This window comes from Camelus ferus, chromosome 6 (assembly GCF_009834535.1).
Source record: "Camelus ferus isolate YT-003-E chromosome 6, BCGSAC_Cfer_1.0, whole genome shotgun sequence".
NCBI classification, from domain to species: Eukaryota; Metazoa; Chordata; class Mammalia; order Artiodactyla; family Camelidae; genus Camelus; species Camelus ferus.
In genome coordinates, this window is record NC_045701.1 from 40,492,169 (window position 1) to 40,515,791 (window position 23,623).

A 23,623-nucleotide genomic window follows, 5' to 3' on the forward strand; every position below is an offset into this window, starting at 1 on the left:
ATTGCTTGGATATCTCCACCTGCTTCACCACTGGCAATTCAGTCGATGTAGCCCAAATCCAGCTCGACATCTTCCACACCATCACTATACCTCAGCCAATAGCTACTTTTGGCTCAGTTTCGGCTCTCGCAGCTTCCTTCATCCTTACAACTGCTATAGGCTGAAAGTCTTGGAATTGATTGACTTCTTTCTCTGTCCCTCTGTAAGTCCTCAATTCCCAAGTTCTGTAGATCTCTTAGCAGTATCTCTCTCATCCACATCCCATCTCCCCACCCCTCACCTTGACTATTGATATAGACTCCTCCTAACTGACAGCCCTGTTTGCTTTTGTTCCCTCTCCAACCCATGATACTCTCTACTAGCACAGCTTTTGTCTGGACAATTTCTTTCCTAAAAAGTCCTAACATTTCACCTTTACCTGATGATCTGTTGACCTCATCCTGCAGTATTCTTGCCCCACCAAATATGGGTCAACCCCTCATACCAAGCTAATTTCCTATAGATATCCAGCACGATTTGCTGATTTGAGAATATGAGTTATGCCTTCCACCTTTGCTTATGTTATTAGGCTTTTGCTTATGCTAGTCGCAGGAGCACCCTCTCCTACTTTTAATTCCACCATCCAAATCCTACCTGTCCTTCAAGATCCATCTGTAAGCAACTGATGGGTCAGTAACTAGAGAGAACGTTCCTTTAGGATACCTTTCATCCAGGAGATGCTGTGGTGACAGTAACTCACACTGTACCATTGCTATGGTGCTTTTGAAGGTTCTCTCTCTATATAGGATCCTTCTGTGCTTTGAAATCCTGTAGTATAAAGTACCACTCACATGCTATGTAATTCCCTGGCTTTCAACTATTGTCCCACCCAACTCTTTTGTGAGATACAATACTCTCCCATGAGTCACAGTGATGTGAAGGAAACACCTGTTGGGGAACCCATTTTTTCTTTTCTGGGAATCGTGGCCCTCCTTGGAGATGTGCTCTTACATCCACATTCATTCTGCTCCACAAAAGTTCAGCTATCACTTTTTTATTCACTCCCATAAACTTAAAATTAAGAGACCTATTCTAAGGAGTTGGCTGTAGTGCTAAGACTTATAATAGAACAACTCAGGACCTGAGCCTGCCATTTTTGGTGGCTGTTTGGGGGTTATATGTGCTAATGATGAACAAGCAAAGAAAAGAAGTATGTAGCAAACAGAGAGAAGCAGGGAGGCTTTCCCCAACCCCCTTGTCAAAAACTATAAGCCCTCAACCCACCCCCATCTCTCCATCCCATCTTCTCTGTCCCTTAATCCACTTTTCTCCCTTCCACTTCATGTTATTTGTTTGCTTATTTCTGTCTCCCTCTTCCATTTCTCTATTGCTGCACAAGAACATCACCCCAAAACTAAAGGGATTCAAAACAAAAACAATTATGTATTTTCATCCAAATCTGCAACTTTGGCAGGGATTACTCCACTCCCCAGTGCCTGGGGACTACCCGAGCATCTCTCTTTTCCGTGCATCCTTCTCCACAAAGCCGTGGGCTTCTGTTGAAGGAGATGATCAACAGGCTGTGACCCACTGGTTGACCTTTGAGCTGGACCCAGGCAATTCCTCACCCCTCCCCATCCTTGGAACGGGCACTCTGCCTACTGTTCCCACAGTGGGAGCTGTTCCAAGGATGCAACCTTGAGAGAGTAAGGTGTTATTGAAAGCACCTAGACAGTATACCTGACTGAACCCAGTTAATGCTTCTGTATAAACTTTTAAGACTTGGCAGGCAGGGACAGAGATTACTCCTCTTTCGGGCACCCAAGACAAGTCTAGTAAGTTCCCTTGCTTGTTAAACCTGCTAGCTACCAATTTGAAGTGGCCTGCCTCTTTCTTCACTGTCTCCTTTTGGGGAGGGCCGGAGAGGGGCAGGTGCAGAGAGGTCAATTTGGAAACCAACAGCTTTCTCACAACATGGCAGCCCTGGAGTTGTCAGCCTTCTTACCTGGTAGGTCATCTCCCACACAGGTTTCCCAGAGACCCAGATGGAAGGTGCAAGCTTTCTGCTGACCTAGTCTCAGAATTCCCTGAACATCACCTCGGCTTCGTTCTATTGGTCAAGCTAGTCACTATCTCCAGATTCCAGGAGAGGGTAGCCTGTAACTCTAAATAGGCAGAGTAGCTGGGATGTGAAAGTTCTCAGTTTACTGTCTTAAAAGTTGCGTTTGGCTCACCATCTAAAAACAAAATGAGAAATGAACAGATTAAAAGGAATATTTCAGAAATCGTGAATTGACTATAAATCATAAGTCTATTGTTTACAAAGCTCGAGTGTTTTAAAGGTTTCAAGTGTTTTTAAAATATTTTGTTTATATACACCGAACTCAAGCACTGCACAATTTGAGAAGTTGAAGAAATTCGTACTTTGCCCTGGTTTTCTTCTTTCCAGGTTAGAATCGTGACTTCTTCTTTTTTCCCGTTCGGTTTCACTAGATTTCCTTGTTGTGTATATTGAAGCAGTTCAGGTCTTGAAGCAGTTTACCAGACGCCTACGCAGGAAGACGCCACGAAAAAAATCGATCCCTTTTACTGAGGAGACCTTATTACTTAAATGTTTACTGGGGGCAGGGCTGAACGAGAGGTCTTCATAATAACGAAGCCCAGTGACGATGACTTCGGTCGGACTTCAGAAAACAAAACAGGCTGAAACTTCCTTTTTGTTGAAAGGAAGATGAGACCTAACCCGACTCCAGACACAGCCTCTTAACTACCAGGCGCCTTGCCCATAGAACTCCCATCTTCGCTGGTTCTCTCCAGGTCCGGAGCCGTCTCCGCGCGCCCACGCCCTCCCGACACAACACCTAGAGTCTCCTGTGGAAATAAGTAGCTTCCCGCAACCAGTACAGGGAAGAACAGGACCCTGGGACAGCCGGACGGGGGCGTGGCATATGTAGACGAGCACGCGCGCAGAGGCTGCTGGGCCCGTTCCGCCTGGGCCTCCACGTCCTGCGTGTGGATAACCCGAAGGCTCCCGAGGTTGTTCTCGGGGTGGACGAAGCTGGGGTGAGGGGCGTGCAGGGGGCGAGAGCGCGGAGGCGGCGGGAGGGAAGTGACCGTGGGTGCAGAGCCGGGCGAGCGCGAGGGTGTGGGTGTAGGCGGGGTTAGCAACTCATACTTACCTGGCAGGGGAGATACCATGATCACGAAGGTGGTTTTCCCAGGGCGAGGCTCATCCATTGCACTCCGGATGTGCTGACCCCTGCGATTTCCCCAAATGTGGGAAACTCGACTGCATAATTTGTGGTAGTGGGGGACTGCGTTCGCGCTCTCCCCTGGCATTCCGGCTTGTTCAATGAAAGGCGCATTAGGTGTTGAGTTTCGTGAGTCTTTCTCTCGCGTGGAACGCTCTGGGGGTAAAGAAAGGTAGACGCGGCTGCATGGTCTGAAAGATCGGCCGCACTTACCTATCTTCTTTTTGCGAGTTCTACTGAGAGTCAACACTGTAAAAAGGTTTTTGGGCTTATCTCGCGCGCGTGGAAAATCGGAGTTTGAGAAGCGCTGATCTAGTAGACTGGTTTGTTTACTTTTGGCCCCCGGTAGGTTCTAGCTCTTGAGTTCGGGTAAGATTAATAATACTGTGACCTTCTTCCGGAAATCACACAGCGTGCCCCGTGTAGTTTCACCACCAATGTCTCTGAACATCGTTTGCTTGAGTGTCTGCCTGGGTGAGAGCTTCAAAAAACAGTCCCGAGTCCTGGGAGAGGACCCTAATAGTCAGTCAGTACCATAAGCCTCCAACCGAGCTCCTTCAGCCCCTTCTCATTTTAGGAGAATATAATCATTTTGACAGACATCAGGAAAATGCAAGTCAACTGTAAGCACCTTATTTCGCTCACATATCTGCCCCTTCTCGCCGTCTATTGCTTCAGCCTGATTCAAGCTCGAGGGGGGGGGGGCGGGGGGGCTTTATTTTTTATCCTCTTAGGGTCTCCGAAAGGGCCTGAGAATTAAATGGACATGAAAAAGGAGAAAAACACCCAGATTGTTACATGTACTTGGGAGCCCCCATAGGAAAATGAAGACCCAAAGAAGCGGCTAGGTGGGTCTCCAAGGAACCCTGGTTCCTTTCCCTGTTCGTGGTTCCTTTTCTTGGAGAATGGTATTTCGAGACCAAAATCTGGTGCTTTGTGTTTATTAATACGGGGATGTCATTGCTATTATAATGGCCCTGTTAACTATTTTACTCAGTGGATTAAACTCCATTATTATCATTTCCTCGATTTGGCAGTGGGAACGCTTTCAGATTGACTCCTGTGTGCTTGACATGTCCCCGAATCACTCCCTGTACATTTCTTTACTTTCTGGCACCGCTACATGTTCCAGGCTTGTATCTTCCCCACCTAAGAGGCTCGGCTCATCTCCCCTGGATGCTGATGTGCCCCTCCCCCCTCCTGCCCACAATGACCTTGGCTCACTTTCTGTTGCAGGGAGGCTTATTGGGGAGCAATGGAGAGCGGGTGTCAGGCTTGGAGGGAAGAGCACATCCAGGGCTCAACAAGACCGAGATACCCAACCTTGGCTCCCCTCCTTCGCCCTGATTCCTTTGGCAGATGCAGCTGCTTCCTGAAATAGGTCAAGGTTCTGCGAACTTCCTGGAGAGGCACTGGAGCCCAGAGGGAGGGGCAGAGAGCACAGGTGTCCAGCCTGGACTCCATGCAAACATTTCTGACCCCACCTGGTGTGTGCCCACCACCCAAGATCGCTAACCTAGCCAGCAAAATTCCCACAGAGGGATAGCAAGACGAGCCGAAGTGGCCTTCCTTCAACTGAGTGTGTCACTTACTCCCTGCCCAGGCATTGGGGCACCTCTGCACATTTGAGGGTGAGGGGCAGTGCCTCAGAGGCCCCCCACTACTCTCTGTGGCACCCAGACAAGAAGAGTTGGCCATACTGAGGCTCACAGTCCCGTGTGCTGGTCACCAAAACCCAAACCCCCCACCCCCCAAGCTAGGATCCTAAGGGTTCCACACCTCCACATCCCATCAGGGGTATATATCCAATGAAGGCCTAAGGTTCTATCTTTGGTCCCGGTGTGCTCATCTCTGCAGATGGTGACAATCAAGGCTGGGGGCTCTCTATAGCTACAGAGCAATAGAATCCTCCTGAAGATCACCTGTCAGGCTGCACGGCCTCCCAGACCCGTGGAGATTCCACAGACTCCAGCTCAGTCCATCTTACTTAGCATTGGGACGGTGACGAAGGCTTAGATGGCAGGGCGGCCACCAAGAGGAGCTTGCCAGGAGAGGAAGACGTGTGGGGAAACACAGTCTCCAGCTTGAGAGGCAGGATCGGAACCAAAAAAGAGCCTGTGGGCTCAGGGGTCAGGGAGGGCAGCTGCCGTGCCCCCAAGGCTTCGGAGAGCCACACTCCCTTTGGGGTTCTGCCTTGAGTCCTCCCCGGGATGGGCTCCACTGTCAGTCGAGCCTCCGGAGTCTTCTTCCCAGGAGAAGAAAGGGTGCGAGGACCACTCCCTGGCATTCTCTGCACCCACACTTCCCACCCCCACCAGGCGCTGTCCCCAAGGCTCCTTCTGGGTGAAAGCCCGGCCCATTCCTCCTGGTGCTCTCTGGTTGGGCCTCGGCATCTTCCTTTTCAGACTCTGCCAACTTCACCTTAAGGGCCCAGCAATAAAGGTAGCCAGCTGGTCAGAACCCATAGGCCAGTGGTCTGTGCAAGAAGGTGAATGTGTGCGCCCCTCCCTGAGGACAGTTCCCACCTGCCTTTCCATCCCACCCGCCACCCCTCTGCTCCCTGCCATCAGCCTCCGATGCCCTGACTCTCTCAGGGCTCTCTGAGCTCCAAGTCTGTGCTTTTCATGTCAATCTGCGTCTCTCTCTCTCTCTCTCCCTCCCCTTGTCACAGAGAGAGAGAGAGAGAGAGAGAGAGAGAGAGAGAGAGAGACAGACAGACAGACAGACAGACAGACAGACAGACAGTGAGGGAGATGATAAGTAGGTAGGTAGACCCGTCAGATGTAGCAGAAGAATGGGTGTGGGGCGTTCCCCCACCCTTCTACCGAGCGTGAGCAATCGCGGCTCTTTCAGCAGGAACTCAAACCTCCAGCGGCCACCAGCATAGGTGGGAAGGCATAGGAAAGCTGAGGTTTCCCCGGGGCCACACCAGGGAACTTCAGACTGACTGGAAACCTGGCCTCTGAAGTTCTCATCACGACTGTCACGGCCCACTGGGAGCCCTCCTGTCTGTTGCTCCAGCCAATGTCACCTTCCGTGCAGGCGCACAACTGGCAGGGGCTTGGAAATCTCGGGGAGGCAGCTCCGCCCCACAAATAGATTAAGACGCTTGGGAAGGTTTTCTGTCTCCCCAGGTCTGTGTATTTATAGACCATATGAAAGGCAGGGAAGGAGAGAGACAGATTGGGAGATTGAAAGACTGTAACTGGGAGAGACACAGACAGTGACCGTCCTTTGGGGGTCAGAGCCGGGGACTGAGCCCAAGACTGAGAGAGAGTTTTCAGGAAGGATGCGGTGGTTGTCCCTGACCCGTGTGATGGCCTGTGTGCTTGTCGACCTCCAGGGCTTGAGGTGAGCAGCTCCTGCGTCCCACCTGTTTGGCAGGGATCTGCGTTTGTCCAGCCGAGCGGCGCTGGCCCTCGGAGCCCGGAATAAAAGCCGACAGGGCGGGGGACGTGGTGGGGCGGCACGGAGAGGAGCAGAGCGGGCTGCGGGCGGGCGCGGGACTGCGAGCGGCGGGAGCGCGTGGGTGGGTTCCCAGGCCACCGCCCACACCCGGCTGTGCGGGGGTCCCCCCAAAGGCTGTCCGGAAGGGAGGGTGCTGCGCCGCTGCAGGGCCTTGGGCGAGACAGAGGCGCGGCTGAACCCAAGGGTGGTGCCCTGCCCGAGGGCGCAAAAGTGACGCTGCACCTCCTTCGAGCCGGAATCGAACCAGCGACCTAAGGATGTCCACGTGCGTCCCGCCTACAGTCCTCCGCTCTACCAGCTGAGCTATCGAAGGGTGCACGTCTCCAGGCCTGGGCCCTCACTTTTTATTGAAATGACGGAGCCACGACACTGGGACGTTCGAGGTGGGACCCTCCGTGGGCTGCTTGGGGAGAGCGGTGCACGCGGCCCCGTGCGGGCGGCCGGCGGAGCAAACCCTGCGGCGTGCCTGCGGCCGGGCCTCGGTGGTGGCGGGCGTCGGGCGGCGATGTTCACGATGCCTGGGCCCGGGCGCTCACCTGTGGCCTCATTTCCGCCCCCCGCGCCCCTTTCTCCACGTGCGGACCGCAGCAGTCCGCCGCCGGAAAGCGGGCAAGGGGCGGAGGGGCGGCGCGTCGGCACATCGGATGCGACCCTGTGGAAGGGGAGACTCGGCGGAGGAGAGGGGAACCCACGGGAAGGGGCACCGGGTAGGCGGCTGAGAACCGCCGAGCACCTGGTGGTTTTTAAGTGCCTTTTGTTCAAAATACTCCTTTGGCCAAAATGGTCCTTTTTGATGCGCCTATGGCCTATTCTACCACCCTTCAAACCCCTCGTCATCTTGCCTGGATGACACAAGTCTAAAATCTCCTTGCTTTCTCCCTGCCACCCTTACTGCCAGAGTGATTTTCTTTCCTTTTTGAGGGGACCTTGCGGGGCGGGGATCAGTTCAAGCCACTTCTCTTGTCAAAACCTTCTCATTCACCCAGACTTAAGTCCTACAGAGGGAGAGGGGATAGCCCAGTGGTAGAGTGTGTGCTTAGCATACACGAGGCTCTGGGTTCAATCCCCAGTACCTCCAGCAAAAAGTAAACAGGTAAGTGACCTTAATTACCTTCCCCCTCAAAACAAACTAAATCCTTAACAAGGGTCTACAAATCCCTCAGGATCTTAAGCCCCACCCAGTCACCTCTGCCATGCAATTTTGGTACAACTCTTTAATCATGCCCTGGACACGGGGCCTCCTTCCTATTCTCCAAACACAGTCCTGCCTGAGCCCGGGCTCTAGGGATCTTCGTGCTAGGGATGCTCTCCCCCAGATAGCCCTGAGACCAATGCCCTCACCTCCTCAAGTCTTCTCACATTGACACACTCACAGCAACCTGCCCCTCGCAGCGACTCCTGACCCCCTTTCCTTCCTCAAGTTTTTCCTGTTTCATAGCTCTTAACACTTAACATACTCATTAATTTATCTATTGTGTCTATTGTCGATTTCTCCCACCCCCACACCCCCTTCTCTTACTAAAATATGAGCACCAAGAGGCCTTTTTGTCCCCAGATTCCTGAACAGTGTCTGGCACAGGTCATGCAGTCAACAGTTGCTGATGGACAAGTTGAATGGACAAGCGCCCGGTGTCATCAGAGAGGAGATCAGGATATAAAAGAAGGGGCCAGGAGCCAGGGTTCACTCCGCGGGAGGTGCAGAGTTACCTTGTTTGATCACAAAACAGATAATTTCTTAAGTTGAGAACTGAGGAACTCTCAGCAGACAACAACCCATCCAAACCATTTCCTGCACTAAGAGACTTGTCCAGGCCCTAGCATGGCTTCTAGCAGCATAAAGTCCTGTCGCTGGGACTGACCTCCAGCCCCCATTACAAGGACCTACTTACTGTTCGGCTATAGTCAATGTCTTGCAATAACCTATAATGGAAAAGAATATGTATAGCAACTTACCACTTTGCTGCACACCAGAAACTAACACAACGTTGTAGATCAACTATGCTTCAATATAACTTTTTTTAAAGAAGCTTGTCTGAGAAGGTTCAACATGGGACATAGGCCCCCAGCATTCCCTTCTTGGGGCATTTACATAGTGCCTCCAACTCTCTGTTCGTCTATCTGGGTACAGAGACCAGGGGTTTCGCAATCGGATGAGGGGGTTCCTTCCAGTCCTTCCTGCAAAACCGAGCGCCTGCCCACGGCTGGGAAATCAAATACTCTCGCGCTACGAAACCTCCTGCACAAGTGACTAGCAGCTTTACAGATTCAACCTTCCCAGAGAGTGATTCACCAACAGATCTTTCCAAGCTTCACAGTCAGAACTAGCTTTAGCCAAACCTGAGCCTGGTTTCACCTATGGGGCAGAAACCCTACTCCGTCTCACGTCCGTTTCAACTTTTGCCAGACAGAAGAACGCTCCAACCAGCCCAGCTGCGGCGTATTTCAGTAGAATGTCGTTAGTCCTCACTGGGGAAAGAGCTGAACCGGGAACGCCAGATCATTATTACAGCTATAACTCTCTACTTGCAACTTTGTAAATCCGCAAGAAAATAAGTTCTGACAACACAAAACGTTAAAAGCGACGTACACTAAACAAAACACTTGTTAACAGATTAACGTTAAATTAAGTGTATAATAACTAAGACCACTAAACTGACTAACTCCAAAGGAATAACTACTTTTAGCGGAACCACCGAAAGCTCAGGGGAAAGCGCGAACGCAGTCCCCCACTACCACAAATTATGCAGTCGAGTTTCCCACATTTGGGGAAATCGCAGGGGTCAGCACATCCGGAGTGCAATGGATAAGCCTCGCCCTGGGAAAACCACCTTCGTGATCATGGTATCTCCCCTGCCAGGTAAGTATGAGTTGCTAACCCCGCCTACACCCACACCCTCGCGCTCGCCCGGCTCTGCACCCACGGTCACTTCCCTCCCGCCGCCTCCGCGCTCTCGCCCCCTGCACGCCCCTCACCCCAGCTTCGTCCACCCCGAGAACAACCTCGGGAGCCTTCGGGTTATCCACACGCAGGACGTGGAGGCCCAGGCGGAACGGGCCCAGCAGCCTCTGCGCGCGTGCTCGTTTACATATGCCACGCCCCTGTCCAGACGTCCCAGGGTCCCGTTCTTCCCCGTAGTGGATGCGGGACCTACTGATTCCCACAGGAGACTAGGTGTTGTGTCGGGAGGCCGTGGGCGCGCGGCGACGACTCCGGACCTGGAGGAAACCAGAGAAAATGGGAATTCGACAAGCGCGGCGTCCCACAGTTAAGGATTTGGGTCCGGGCTCGGGTGCTTTGCGTCCTTTCAGCAAAAAGAAAATTACCGCCGATTTTTGCCCTCGCCTGCTCGTACTTGTCTTCTAACAATCGAAAAGTCACGAAAGCCTTTTGGTTGCTTAACGTTAAGTGCTAACGCCGCCTTAATAAGAAAGCGTAGTCATGTTTATTCATGTTCTTCTCAGTATAAGTGACATGAAGCGCTTCAGAAGATGTAGTAGACTAACCTAGTAACGCTGGTGCAAAAACCCGTTTCTTTTTTATAAATAGCAAGCCAGGTGAAAGCGCTAAGCGGTCAGTTCCACCGCGGCCAGGAGGGGTCTCCCGGGAGCGCAGTGCTAGGGTCAGGCGCCCTTCGTCCTTGACTCCTGTTACCCCAGCGGCAAGTGTCCTCTGGTTCTTTCTGACTTGGACTCTGTCAAAGATAAACAAAAGAGGTAGTGGTTAAAGTTGTGGAAACTGATTTTATTCAGGAAGTACTGACAGGAGGGGAAAGAGCTGAACTCTGTTCCGAATTGTGCTGAGGGGATTTGGGCGTTTTCAAGGGAGAATGAGAGGAGGGGGCTCCGTGGAGTCAGAAGTGAAAAACTACAGAGGGATGGTCCGTGTAAACACCGGCCGGCTGTGTCTGTCAGCTGTCAGTTAGGGAAGTTAGGATGGATCCTCCCACAGAGACTGGGAGAGGTAGGGTCTATCCTGCCTGAATACATTTCAAAGGAACGGCTCCAGTCCTTGAGAGAGCCACTTTGGGATTATAAGAGAACCAGGTTCACAACTGTAAGCCCTTTTGTTTTTAAATTTTTATACAGCTTTTAAAGTTTACTTCGCATTTACAGTTATTACAAAATATTGGCTATATTCCTCATGTTGTACAATACATTCTTAAGCCCATCTTATACCCAATAGTTTGTACAGTCCACTACCTCACCCCACATTGCACCCCTAACTGGTAACCACTAGCTTGTTTTCTATATCTTAGTCGGCTTCTTTTTTTTTTTTTTTTAATATCCAATAGTTTGTTGTATTTTTTAAGATTCCACCTATAAGTGAGATCATACAGTGTTTCTTTCTCTGTCTGACTTATTTCAATTAGCATAATGACCTCCAAGTCCAGCCATGTTGCTGCAAATGGCAAAATTTCATTCTTTGTTTATGGCAGAGTGTAAGCCCTTTTAAATAAATGCCCCAAGAAAGGAATGCTGGGGGCCTATGTCCCATGTTGAACCTTCTCAGACAAGCTTCTTTAAAAAAAGTTATATTGAAGCATAGTTGATCTACAACGTTGTGTTAGTTTCTGGTGTGCAGCAAAGTGGTAAGTTGCTATACATATTCTTTTCCATTATAGGTTATTGCAAGACATTGACTATAGCCGAACAGTAAGTAGGTCCTTGTAATGGGGGCTGGAGGTCAGTCCCAGCGACAGGACTTTATGCTGCTAGAAGCCATGCTAGGGCCTGGACAAGTCTCTTAGTGCAGGAAATGGTTTGGATGGGTTGTTGTCTGCTGAGAGTTCCTCAGTTCTCAACTTAAGAAATTATCTGTTTTGTGATCAAACAAGGTAACTCTGCACCTCCCGCGGAGTGAACCCTGGCTCCTGGCCCCTTCTTTTATATCCTGATCTCCTCTCTGATGACACCGGGCGCTTGTCCATTCAACTTGTCCATCAGCAACTGTTGACTGCATGACCTGTGCCAGACACTGTTCAGGAATCTGGGGACAAAAAGGCCTCTTGGTGCTCATATTTTAGTAAGAGAAGGGGGTGTGGGGGTGGGAGAAATCGACAATAGACACAATAGATAAATTAATGAGTATGTTAAGTGTTAAGAGCTATGAAACAGGAAAAACTTGAGGAAGGAAAGGGGGTCAGGAGTCGCTGCGAGGGGCAGGTTGCTGTGAGTGTGTCAATGTGAGAAGACTTGAGGAGGTGAGGGCATTGGTCTCAGGGCTATCTGGGGGAGAGCATCCCTAGCACGAAGATCCCTAGAGCCCGGGCTCAGGCAGGACTGTGTTTGGAGAATAGGAAGGAGGCCCCGTGTCCAGGGCATGATTAAAGAGTTGTACCAAAATTGCATGGCAGAGGTGACTGGGTGGGGCTTAAGATCCTGAGGGATTTGTAGACCCTTGTTAAGGATTTAGTTTGTTTTGAGGGGGAAGGTAATTAAGGTCACTTACCTGTTTACTTTTTGCTGGAGGTACTGGGGATTGAACCCAGAGCCTCGTGTATGCTAAGCACACACTCTACCACTGGGCTATCCCCTCTCCCTCTGTAGGACTTAAGTCTGGGTGAATGAGAAGGTTTTGACAAGAGAAGTGGCTTGAACTGATCCCCGCCCCGCAAGGTCCCCTCAAAAAGGAAAGAAAATCACTCTGGCAGTAAGGGTGGCAGGGAGAAAGCAAGGAGATTTTAGACTTGTGTCATCCAGGCAAGATGACGAGGGGTTTGAAGGGTGGTAGAATAGGCCATAGGCGCATCAAAAAGGACCATTTTGGCCAAAGGAGTATTTTGAACAAAAGGCACTTAAAAACCACCAGGTGCTCGGCGGTTCTCAGCCGCCTACCCGGTGCCCCTTCCCGTGGGTTCCCCTCTCCTCCGCCGAGTCTCCCCTTCCACAGGGTCGCATCCGATGTGCCGACGCGCCGCCCCTCCGCCCCTTGCCCGCTTTCCGGCGGCGGACTGCTGCGGTCCGCACGTGGAGAAAGGGGCGCGGGGGGCGGAAATGAGGCCACAGGTGAGCGCCCGGGCCCAGGCATCGTGAACATCGCCGCCCGACGCCCGCCACCACCGAGGCCCGGCCGCAGGCACGCCGCAGGGTTTGCTCCGCCGGCCGCCCGCACGGGGCCGCGTGCACCGCTCTCCCCAAGCAGCCCACGGAGGGTCCCACCTCGAACGTCCCAGTGTCGTGGCTCCGTCATTTCAATAAAAAGTGAGGGCCCAGGCCTGGAGACGTGCACCCTTCGATAGCTCAGCTGGTAGAGCGGAGGACTGTAGGCGGGACGCACGTGGACATCCTTAGGTCGCTGGTTCGATTCCGGCTCGAAGGAGGTGCAGCGTCACTTTTGCGCCCTCGGGCAGGGCACCACCCTTGGGTTCAGCCGCGCCTCTGTCTCGCCCAAGGCCCTGCAGCGGCGCAGCACCCTCCCTTCCGGACAGCCTTTGGGGGGACCCCCGCACAGCCGGGTGTGGGCGGTGGCCTGGGAACCCACCCACGCGCTCCCGCCGCTCGCAGTCCCGCGCCCGCCCGCAGCCCGCTCTGCTCCTCTCCGTGCCGCCCCACCACGTCCCCCGCCCTGTCGGCTTTTATTCCGGGCTCCGAGGGCCAGCGCCGCTCGGCTGGACAAACGCAGATCCCTGCCAAACAGGTGGGACGCAGGAGCTGCTCACCTCAAGCCCTGGAGGTCGACAAGCACACAGGCCATCACACGGGTCAGGGACAACCACCGCATCCTTCCTGAAAACTCTCTCTCAGTCTTGGGCTCAGTCCCCGGCTCTGACCCCCAAAGGACGGTCACTGTCTGTGTCTCTCCCAGTTACAGTCTTTCAATCTCCCAATCTGTCTCTCTCCTTCCCTGCCTTTCATATGGTCTATAAATACACAGACCTGGGGAGACAGAAAACCTTCCCAAGCGTCTTAATCTATTTGTGGGGCGGAGCTGCCTCCCCGAGATTTCCAAGCCCCTGCCAGTTGTGCGCCTGCACGGAAGGTGACATTGGCTGGAGCAACAGACAGGAGGGCTCCCAGTGGGCCGTGACAGTCGTGATGAGAACTTCAGAGGCCAGGTTTCCAGTCAGTCTGAAGTTCCCTGGTGTGGCCCCGGGGAAACCTCAGCTTTCCTATGCCTTCCCACCTATGCTGGTGGCCGCTGGAGGTTTGAGTTCCTGCTGAAAGAGCCGCGATTGCTCACGCTCGGTAGAAGGGTGGGGGAACGCCCCACACCCATTCTTCTGCTACATCTGACGGGTCTACCTACCTACTTATCATCTCCCTCACTGTCTGTCTGTCTGTCTGTCTGTCTGTCTGTCTGTCTCTCTCTCTCTCTCTCTCTCTCTCTCTCTCTCTGTGACAAGGGGAGGGAGAGAGAGAGAGAGAGACGCAGATTGACATGAAAAGCACAGACTTGGAGCTCAGAGAGCCCTGAGAGAGTCAGGGCATCGGAGGCTGATGGCAGGGAGCAGAGGGGTGGCGGGTGGGATGGAAAGGCAGGTGGGAACTGTCCTCAGGGAGGGGCGCACACATTCACCTTCTTGCACAGACCACTGGCCTATGGGTTCTGACCAGCTGGCTACCTTTATTGCTGGGCCCTTAAGGTGAAGTTGGCAGAGTCTGAAAAGGAAGATGCCGAGGCCCAACCAGAGAGCACCAGGAGGAATGGGCCGGGCTTTCACCCAGAAGGAGCCTTGGGGACAGCGCCTGGTGGGGGTGGGAAGTGTGGGTGCAGAGAATGCCAGGGAGTGGTCCTCGCACCCTTTCTTCTCCTGGGAAGAAGACTCCGGAGGCTCGACTGACAGTGGAGCCCATCCCGGGGAGGACTCAAGGCAGAACCCCAAAGGGAGTGTGGCTCTCCGAAGCCTTGGGGGCACGGCAGCTGCCCTCCCTGACCCCTGAGCCCACAGGCTCTTTTTTGGTTCCGATCCTGCCTCTCAAGCTGGAGACTGTGTTTCCCCACACGTCTTCCTCTCCTGGCAAGCTCCTCTTGGTGGCCGCCCTGCCATCTAAGCCTTCGTCACCGTCCCAATGCTAAGTAAGATGGACTGAGCTGGAGTCTGTGGAATCTCCACGGGTCTGGGAGGCCGTGCAGCCTGACAGGTGATCTTCAGGAGGATTCTATTGCTCTGTAGCTATAGAGAGCCCCCAGCCTTGATTGTCACCATCTGCAGAGATGAGCACACCGGGACCAAAGATAGAACCTTAGGCCTTCATTGGATATATACCCCTGATGGGATGTGGAGGTGTGGAACCCTTAGGATCCTAGCTTGGGGGGTGGGGGGTTTGGGTTTTGGTGACCAGCACACGGGACTGTGAGCCTCAGTATGGCCAACTCTTCTTGTCTGGGTGCCACAGAGAGTAGTGGGGGGCCTCTGAGGCACTGCCCCTCACCCTCAAATGTGCAGAGGTGCCCCAATGCCTGGGCAGGGAGTAAGTGACACACTCAGTTGAAGGAAGGCCACTTCGGCTCGTCTTGCTATCCCTCTGTGGGAATTTTGCTGGCTAGGTTAGCGATCTTGGGTGGTGGGCACACACCAGGTGGGGTCAGAAATGTTTGCATGGAGTCCAGGCTGGACACCTGTGCTCTCTGCCCCTCCCTCTGGGCTCCAGTGCCTCTCCAGGAAGTTCGCAGAACCTTGACCTATTTCAGGAAGCAGCTGCATCTGCCAAAGGAATCAGGGCGAAGGAGGGGAGCCAAGGTTGGGTATCTCGGTCTTGTTGAGCCCTGGATGTGCTCTTCCCTCCAAGCCTGACACCCGCTCTCCATTGCTCCCCAATAAGCCTCCCTGCAACAGAAAGTGAGCCAAGGTCATTGTGGGCAGGAGGGGGGAGGGGCACATCAGCATCCAGGGGAGATGAGCCGAGCCTCTTAGGTGGGGAAGATACAAGCCTGGAACATGTAGCGGTGCCAGAAAGTAAAGAAATGTACAGGGAGTGATTCGGGGACATGTCAAGCACACAGGAGTCAATCTGAAAGCGTTCCCACTGCCAAATCGAGGAAATGATAATAATGGAGTTTAATCCACTGAGTAAAATAGTTAACAGGGCCATTATAATAGCAATGACATCCCCGTATTAATAAACACAAAGCACCAGATTTTGGTCTCGAAATACCATTCTCCAAGAAAAGGAACCACGAACAGGGAAAGGAACCAGGGTTCCTTGGAGACCCACCTAGCCGCTTCTTTGGGTCTTCATTTTCCTATGGGGGCTCCCAAGTACATGTAACAATCTGGGTGTTTTTCTCCTTTTTCATGTCCATTTAATTCTCAGGCCCTTTCGGAGACCCTAAGAGGATAAAAAATAAAGCCCCCCCGCCCCCCCCCCCCTCGAGCTTGAATCAGGCTGAAGCAATAGACGGCGAGAAGGGGCAGATATGTGAGCGAAATAAGGTGCTTACAGTTGACTTGCATTTTCCTGATGTCTGTCAAAATGATTATATTCTCCTAAAATGAGAAGGGGCTGAAGGAGCTCGGTTGGAGGCTTATGGTACTGACTGACTATTAGGGTCCTCTCCCAGGACTCGGGACTGTTTTTTGAAGCTCTCACCCAGGCAGACACTCAAGCAAACGATGTTCAGAGACATTGGTGGTGAAACTACACGGGGCACGCTGTGTGATTTCCGGAAGAAGGTCACAGTATTATTAATCTTACCCGAACTCAAGAGCTAGAACCTACCGGGGGCCAAAAGTAAACAAACCAGTCTACTAGATCAGCGCTTCTCAAACTCCGATTTTCCACGCGCGCGAGATAAGCCCAAAAACCTTTTTACAGTGTTGACTCTCAGTAGAACTCGCAAAAGGAAGATAGGTAAGTGCGGCCGATCTTTCAGACCATGCAGCCGCGTCTACCTTTCTTTACCCCCAGAGCGTTCCACGCGAGAGAAAGACTCACGAAACTCAACACCTAATGCGCCTTTCATTGAACAAGCCGGAATGCCAGGGGAGAGCGCGAACGCAGTCTCCCACTACCACAAATTATGCAGTCGAGTTTCCCACATTTGGGGAAATCGCAGGGGTCAGCACATCCGGAGTGCAATGGATGAGCCTCGCCCTGGGAAAACCACCTTCGTGATCATGGTATCTCCCCTGCCAGGTAAGTATGAGTTGCTAACCCCGCCTACACCCACACCCTCGCGCTCGCCCGGCTCTGCACCCACGGTCACTTCCCTCCCGCCGCCTCCGCGCTCTCGCCCCCTGCACGCCCCTCACCCCAGCTTCGTCCACCCCGAGAACAACCTCGGGAGCCTTCGGGTTATCCACACGCAGGACGTGGAGGCCCAGGCGGAACGGGCCCAGCAGCCTCTGCGCGCGTGCTCGTCTACATATGCCACGCCCTAGTCTGGCGAGCCCTGGTAATCTATTTTTCCTATTCCAGGCGAGGACAGTAGGGGGGACCCAAGCGGATCTGCTTCGATACTATATTTCAAATGAACTTTGGTTTGTTGTTAAAATTAGATTGAAGGGTTTTATTTTCTCACCGTCTTTTTTTTTTTTTTTTTAAATTCCTTCCCCATTGAGAAATCACTGTTTGGGGTTAATCAGCCCTCTGGCGGGTTTGTAGTTTCTCCCTGGCTGCCTTTTTGGCCTAGAGCAGGTTTGATTTACTTTCACATTTCTCTAGATGTGACACATTTACCATGTTAAATGAAAAAAATAAAGTGCAAAAATATATGTGGTATGCTACCCTTTGTCTAGGAAAATTGTGAAAATGAGAAAATTGTATAGGGTCTGGAAAAAAGAAACATGAGAATGTTAAACCAAAGCTGATGAAATTATCTACACAAGTGAGTACAATGGGAGAGTGATGCTTTTCTGAGTGTACTTTGCTATGTAATTTTGAGTTTGGAATTCTGTTTTAATTTTATGTTACATTTTATGTATTTCTTTTAATTATTTTTTTAGGAGGTACTGGGTATTGAAACCAGGACCTCATGCATGCTAAGCATATACTGTACCACTGAGCTATACCCCACATCCCCTTACACATATTTTTTAAATACAGGGAGAAAATACCCTAAAATTAAACAAACCCATAAATGAACCTACCTGTATCTCAGTTGACTAGTGTAACCAGACTACAGGAGAAAAAATAACCAACTGAGACGATTTTTGAACACAGTACAGTTTACTACCAGCATCTTCAATTCTAAATACAGTAACTGCAAATATGAAGTGTCCCTTAGTGGGTTGGTATTTCATAGCTATGTGTAGCAATTCTGTATTGTAGGACTGGTAAATGGATGTTGGGAGTCAAGGTTCTCATTGCTGAAGAACGGAGATACAAATATAGAATGCCCAAGACTAGAGTCACATACTGACAGCTCTTGTCCTGGTGTGCTAGAGTCTTCGGAGAGAATCTCTTGGTTTTGATTCACGGGCGAGGGCAATCAGTGCCCCCGTGAGTGCCCAGATTAGAAATATGCCTTTCCTGGCTCCTAGATGGAGTGGGTTGGCAGGCATCTTTCTTCATACTTATCACAGAGTTGGTGACTGCCATGGTGCATTATAAACCCTTTTCTCTGTTCTTCTAGGGCTACTACAAAGTTCTGGGGAAGGGAAAGCACCCTAAATAGCCTGTCATCGTGAAGGCCAAATTCTTCAGCAGAAGAGCTGAGGAGAATATTAAGGGTGTGTGGGCACCTGTGTCCTGGTAGCTTGAAGCCACTTGGCGGGAGATTCATTACATGTTATCAAATGCTTTTCAAAACAAACAAACAAACAAATATAGAAGGCAGGAGGGCAAGGAGGAACCACGTGGTGTTAAGTTGGAAGTGAAGACAGCAGTATGGGCTCATTGTTTTTAATAGATATGGGTGTGTGTGGGAAATATATTATTTCCTCACTCTATTCACTGAAAGGGCATAGAAGCAAAGACATCAAGTAACAATGAGCAAACCTAGTGTCCTGATCTTGCTTTCTAAATGCCATTCCCTGCTAAAAAGAACTAGGGCTCTTTGGAGAAACAGGTGATTTTCAGGAGTCAGGAAAGGTACAAGATGAACCTGGAACATCTTGTGCCAGAAAATAAGGAAAAGCTCCAAAAATTATATGGACATGTCAAAAGGACACAGTAGCCAACCTGAAGGGGCTTTCATAGGATGGGTCTGAGAACAATTAAACATCAAAATAAATAAAAACAGTTACAGATTATAAACAACTGAAGCACAACCATGAGTTCATATTGAGTCCATAGAGAAGGAGGGAAGGTTCTTCCTTACAATAGAATGCCAACAAATACATGTAGAATGATGGAATTAGAAAATCAGTATTTGGCAAGCATAATGCAAGAGTCATCAGTGTATACTAAAAACTATCATCTTAAAGTTTTATAAAGGATATTTACATAGCCTCAAATTATCTCCACACAAATTACTTAATAGTCACAAGGAGCAAACCTGGTGAACACCTCCAGTGGCAGATGGTTACAGTCCTGGCCTCGCTACCACGCGCTACAAGCAGAGGATGGAAAACACTTGCTCACTGGGACTTGCTTTCAACTTGCTGTCCTGACACCGCCATGTGAAGAAGCCTGACTTAGCCTACTTGGGGATGAAATTGCAGGAATGAAGATGAATCATGTCAGCTGAGGGCTCTTAGACTGACCCACACCAACTGTCCCACAAACTGACTGCAGCTGAGTGAATGATCCCCCTTTAGAGCTGCAGAACTGCCCAGCTTAGCCCAGCTGCAACTGTTGACCCAAAAAATGGTAAGCAAATAAAATGGCCCCTATTTTAAATCACTAAGTTTTAGGGTGATTTGTTACACAGAAGTGGATAACTGATACACCACCTTAGCCAACCAACTAATCAATGATAACACCATCAATAATTGAACAAATTGACTCCATTTGTCTTCAAATGTGATGGCAGAGGAGACCACTGGATTCATTTGATAGGTCTGTCATAATAAAGTACTACAATTTGGGTGGCTTAAAACAACGAAAATTTATTCTGTCACAGTTCTGGAAGCTAGAACTCCAAAATCAAGTTGTCAGCAGGGCCATGTACTCTCTGAGACTCTGGGTAGAATCTTTCCATGCCTCTCCTAGCTCCTAGTGGTGACAGTCAATCCTTGGCTTGTGGCTACATCACTCCAGTCTCTGCTTTGTCATTACACAGCATTCTCCCCATGTGTCTCTGTCCTTATATGATACTTTCCTATTATAAGGACAATATTCATATTGGATTAGGGCCCACTCTAGTGACCTCACCTGAACTTGAGTGTATCTGCAAACATTCAATTTCCAAATAAGGTAACATTCATAGGTACCAGGGGTTAGGATTTCAACACATTTTTTTTTTGGATGGATGTAAATCAACACATAAACAGACACAATATCATTTATGAAGTCTACATGCCAAAAATGCATACTTGAGCGTAACTATGAGGAAACATAGGACAACCCCCAAACCAAAGGATATCCTACAAAATAATTGACTTGTAGTCTTCAAAAATGCCTGTATAATGAACAGCGAAGTAAACCATAAACAAAATGAAAAGACAACCTATGAACTGGGAAAAAAATCTACAAACGTTGTGACTGACAAGGGCTTAACTTCCAGAATGTACAAAGAGCTCATACAACTCAATAACAAAAAACCACAAAAAAAAAACCCAATAAAAAAATTAGCAGAAGACATAAAAGGACATTTCTCCAAAGAAGACATACAGATGGCCAATAAGCACATGAAAAGATATTCCAATTCACTATTCATCAGAGAAATGCAAATCAAAACTACAATGAAGTATCACCTGACACTACTGAGAATGGACATCATTAAAAAGTCCACAAACGATAAATGCTGAAGAGGCTGTGAAAAAAAGAGAACCCTCCCACAGTGTTGGTGGGAATGCAGTTTGGTGCAGCCATTATGGAAAATAGTATGGAGATTCCTTAAAAAACTAAAAATAGACTTAACATATGATCCAGCAATTCCACTCCTGGGCATACATCCAGAGAAAACTCTAATTCGAAAAGTTACATGCGCCCCAACGTTCATATTGGCAGTATATACAGTAGTCAAGACATGGAAGCAACCTAAATGTCCAGCAACAGATGACTAGATAAAGAACTTGCAACACACACACACAAACACACACACACACACACACACACACACACACTGGAATACTACTCAGGCATAAAAAAGAATGACATAGCGCCATTTGCAGCAACATGGATGGACCTAGAGATTATCATACTAATTAAACTAAGTCACACAGAGAAAGACAAATATATGATATCACTTATATGTGGAATCCAAAAAAATGATACAAATGAACTTATTTATAAAACAGAAACAGACTCACAAACATAGAGAACAAATTTATGGTTACCAAAGAAGGGGGGAGGGATAAATTAGGAGTATGGGATTAGCAGATACAAGCTACTATATACAGAGCAGATAAATAACAAGGTACTACTGTATAGCACAACGGACTATATCCCATAGTTTGTAACAACCTATAAAGAAAAAGAATATATATGTGTAACTGAATCATTATGCTGTGCACCAGAAACTAACACAAGATTGTAAATCAACTGTACTGCAATAAAAAGAAAAAGAGAAAAAGTGCCTGCATAATGAAGTACAAAGAAGGACTTGGGAACTGTTTCATTTTAAAGTAGGTTAAAGAGGACACCGAATGCAACACATGATTTTGAATTTTCCTTTGCTATAAAGGACATTACTGGGACAATGGATGGAAATGATCTGTAGAGTAAATAATAATATTGTTATTGATGTTAGTTTCTTGATTTTGATAATTGTACTGCAGTTAAGTAAGAGAATCTTCTATTTTTAGGAAACACATACTAAAAAGGAAACTTCTGAGACAACTAACAATCAGAAAGTGTGCTACAATACGTTTCCTCCCATCTTTGCGCAGTTAGGACCTCAGGGAAACCTTCCCTGACCGTGTAATCTCGTCCTGTTAATCGCCTCGCTTCACTTCTTAGCACCGACCATCCAGGAAGACACGATTGTTCAGTCATTTCGATTACATCGGGGAGGATTCACCTTTAACCTCCACTTGATCTCAAGAAAGAACATTCATGTACGTAAGAGGAAAAGGCAAATCCGGACGGCCTTAAGGAGGTATCCTGATCCCTTAGGACTAAAACGTGACATTTCCGTTCATTTGATTTTGAGATCTTTCACTACCCCTTCCTGGCCCACACGTCTACCCTGTGAACAAACGCTGTGCCCTGATAATCTCTGTCCATTTTCCTTTCGCTGTTTCCTGCAACATTAGGTTACTACATAATCTGAGAGAAAGCTCATGAATGAAGATTAAGACAATTTCATGCTAAATTGGTGACGAAACACTGATCTTAGTATTTAAAGTTTAATTAATACTCTGCTGCGTGTCATTTTTGCTGAAAGGAAGGTGAGATCAAACCCGAGCCCCAACCCGCCCCCTCAAATGCCAGGCACCGGGGAACGGGAGCGTCTGTCTTCCCAGGTCCCCCTCCACGTCCCGACTCGTCACCGCGCGGCAACGCCTTCCGGCCCCGACACAGCGCGCTGGCTGGGGAACAGCAGGTCCAGCTTCCTGCACAGGGAGGAACACGACGCCAGGGATGTCCGGCAGGGGCGTGGCGTATGTAGACGAGCACGCGCGCAGAGGCTGCTGGGAACATTCCGCCTGGGCCTCCACGTCCTGCGTGTGAATAACTCGAAGGCTCCCGAGGTTGTTCTCGGGGTGGACGAAGCTGGGGTGAGGGGCGTGCAGGGGGCGAGAGCGCGGAGGCGGCGGGAGGGAAGTGACCGTGGGTGCAGAGCCGGGCGAGCGCGAGGGTGTGGGTGTAGGCGGGGTTAGCAACTCATACTTACCTGGCAGGGGAGATACCATGATCACGAAGGTGGTTTTCCCAGGGCGAGGCTTATCCATTGCACTCCGGATGTGCTGACCCCTGCGATTTCCCCAAATGTGGGAAACTCGACTGCATAATTTGTGGTAGTGGGGGACTGCGTTCGCGCTTTCCCCTGGCTTTGTAAGTTTCAAAATCAGTTTCGTTTTATTTGTAACATTCTTGTTTAAGGCCGTGTGTGTAACTTATAAGTTGTTTTAAGAGTTTTTTTTTTTTTTTTCTACCCGTGTTTTCAGTATTTTCGGCCAAAAAACTATAAAGATTGATAAGCTGATACAAGTTACTCAGCGTGTTTCAGTACTGGTATGGTTGGGGTTTTGATTTTTTATTTATCCGATTTGTTTTTTTGCTAGGTTAACCATTGTCCATTCTCACTAGTTCCCCGCTTAAAAAAATATCGTTTTGAGCTCCACTTTCGTATAGACCAATCTTTCCACTTTGAGCCTCACTGATATACCAGCAGCTCTAATTTTTTTTTGCTAACCTTCTTTCGTTCCATGAACGCTTCATTCATCTCTCCCCACCGTCGATTCCCTTAGGGCCATCCCTACAACCTGGTTGCTGCTCTTCCTCTCGGAGCATAAAGCAACACCCGAGGAAACCCCAGGTTGTCCATTGCAGGGCTTTGTTTCTGCCGCTGCGCGTCTTCTCATTTCACCTTTGTGTCCCCTAGGCAGGAGATGATCAGTAAGTTTTATGAATGCCACAACTCAACAGCAGTCAATCCAGAGCTAGCTATTTTTATGAGACTAAGTGAGCTATGGAATACATGTTTCAACTGTTCTAGACAAAGTAGAATCTTACCAAAGTGCTCGAGGGAGTAACATACATGTTTTCCCTTATTTGTACATTTTGTTAGTGAGAAGACATTTGCATAGTGTGGGCAACTCATTTATGCATGTATGTATTAAACACCCCCACCACACACGCGCACACACAGTAATATGTAACTGCTGCTTCCAGTCTACCCTCACTCCATCAAGTTCAAGCACTCAGAACATGTCAACCAAGGGCTAAGGGAGTACCTTCCACTCTACCCTCTTCCCGGAAAAAGACTACGTCAG

The 23,623-nt window shown here is 49.6% G+C and overlaps 1 protein-coding gene and 7 non-coding genes across 8 annotated transcripts; 5 read left to right on the plus strand and 3 right to left on the minus strand.

Annotated features, from left to right (window-relative positions):
* Positions 1-3,150: 3,150 nt before the first annotated feature.
* LOC116664535 lies at positions 3,151-3,314 on the plus strand. Its single transcript, XR_004321065.1, has one exon. It is a non-coding gene; the product is annotated as a U1 spliceosomal RNA (small nuclear RNA).
* Positions 3,315-6,921: 3,607 nt separating this feature from the next.
* TRNAY-GUA lies at positions 6,922-7,011 on the minus strand. The gene is given in 2 exon segments: positions 6,922-6,957; positions 6,975-7,011. It is a non-coding gene; the product is annotated as a tRNA-Tyr (tRNA).
* A 2,388-nt stretch (positions 7,012-9,399) lies between these two features.
* LOC116664546 lies at positions 9,400-9,563 on the minus strand. The gene has a single exon (XR_004321072.1). It is a non-coding gene; the product is annotated as a U1 spliceosomal RNA (small nuclear RNA).
* Positions 9,564-11,136: 1,573 nt separating this feature from the next.
* On the plus strand, positions 11,137-17,020 carry LOC116664440 (wiskott-Aldrich syndrome protein homolog 1-like). Its single transcript, XM_032482892.1, has 3 exons — positions 11,137-12,899; positions 16,548-16,664; positions 16,776-17,020. The coding sequence occupies exons 1-3, from the start codon at positions 12,404-12,406 to the stop codon at positions 17,018-17,020; spliced, it is 858 nt and encodes a 285-aa protein (XP_032338783.1). The 5' UTR covers positions 11,137-12,403.
* On the plus strand, positions 12,928-13,017 carry TRNAY-GUA. The gene is given in 2 exon segments: positions 12,928-12,964; positions 12,982-13,017. It is a non-coding gene; the product is annotated as a tRNA-Tyr (tRNA).
* On the minus strand, positions 16,620-16,783 carry LOC116664569. Its single transcript, XR_004321090.1, has one exon. It is a non-coding gene; the product is annotated as a U1 spliceosomal RNA (small nuclear RNA).
* Positions 17,021-17,976: 956 nt separating the features above from the next.
* LOC116664584 lies at positions 17,977-18,105 on the plus strand. Its single transcript, XR_004321106.1, has one exon. It is a non-coding gene; the product is annotated as a small nucleolar RNA SNORA3/SNORA45 family (small nucleolar RNA).
* A 4,408-nt stretch (positions 18,106-22,513) lies between these two features.
* Positions 22,514-22,677, plus strand: LOC116664558. The gene has a single exon (XR_004321079.1). It is a non-coding gene; the product is annotated as a U1 spliceosomal RNA (small nuclear RNA).
* Positions 22,678-23,623: the final 946 nt, after the last annotated feature.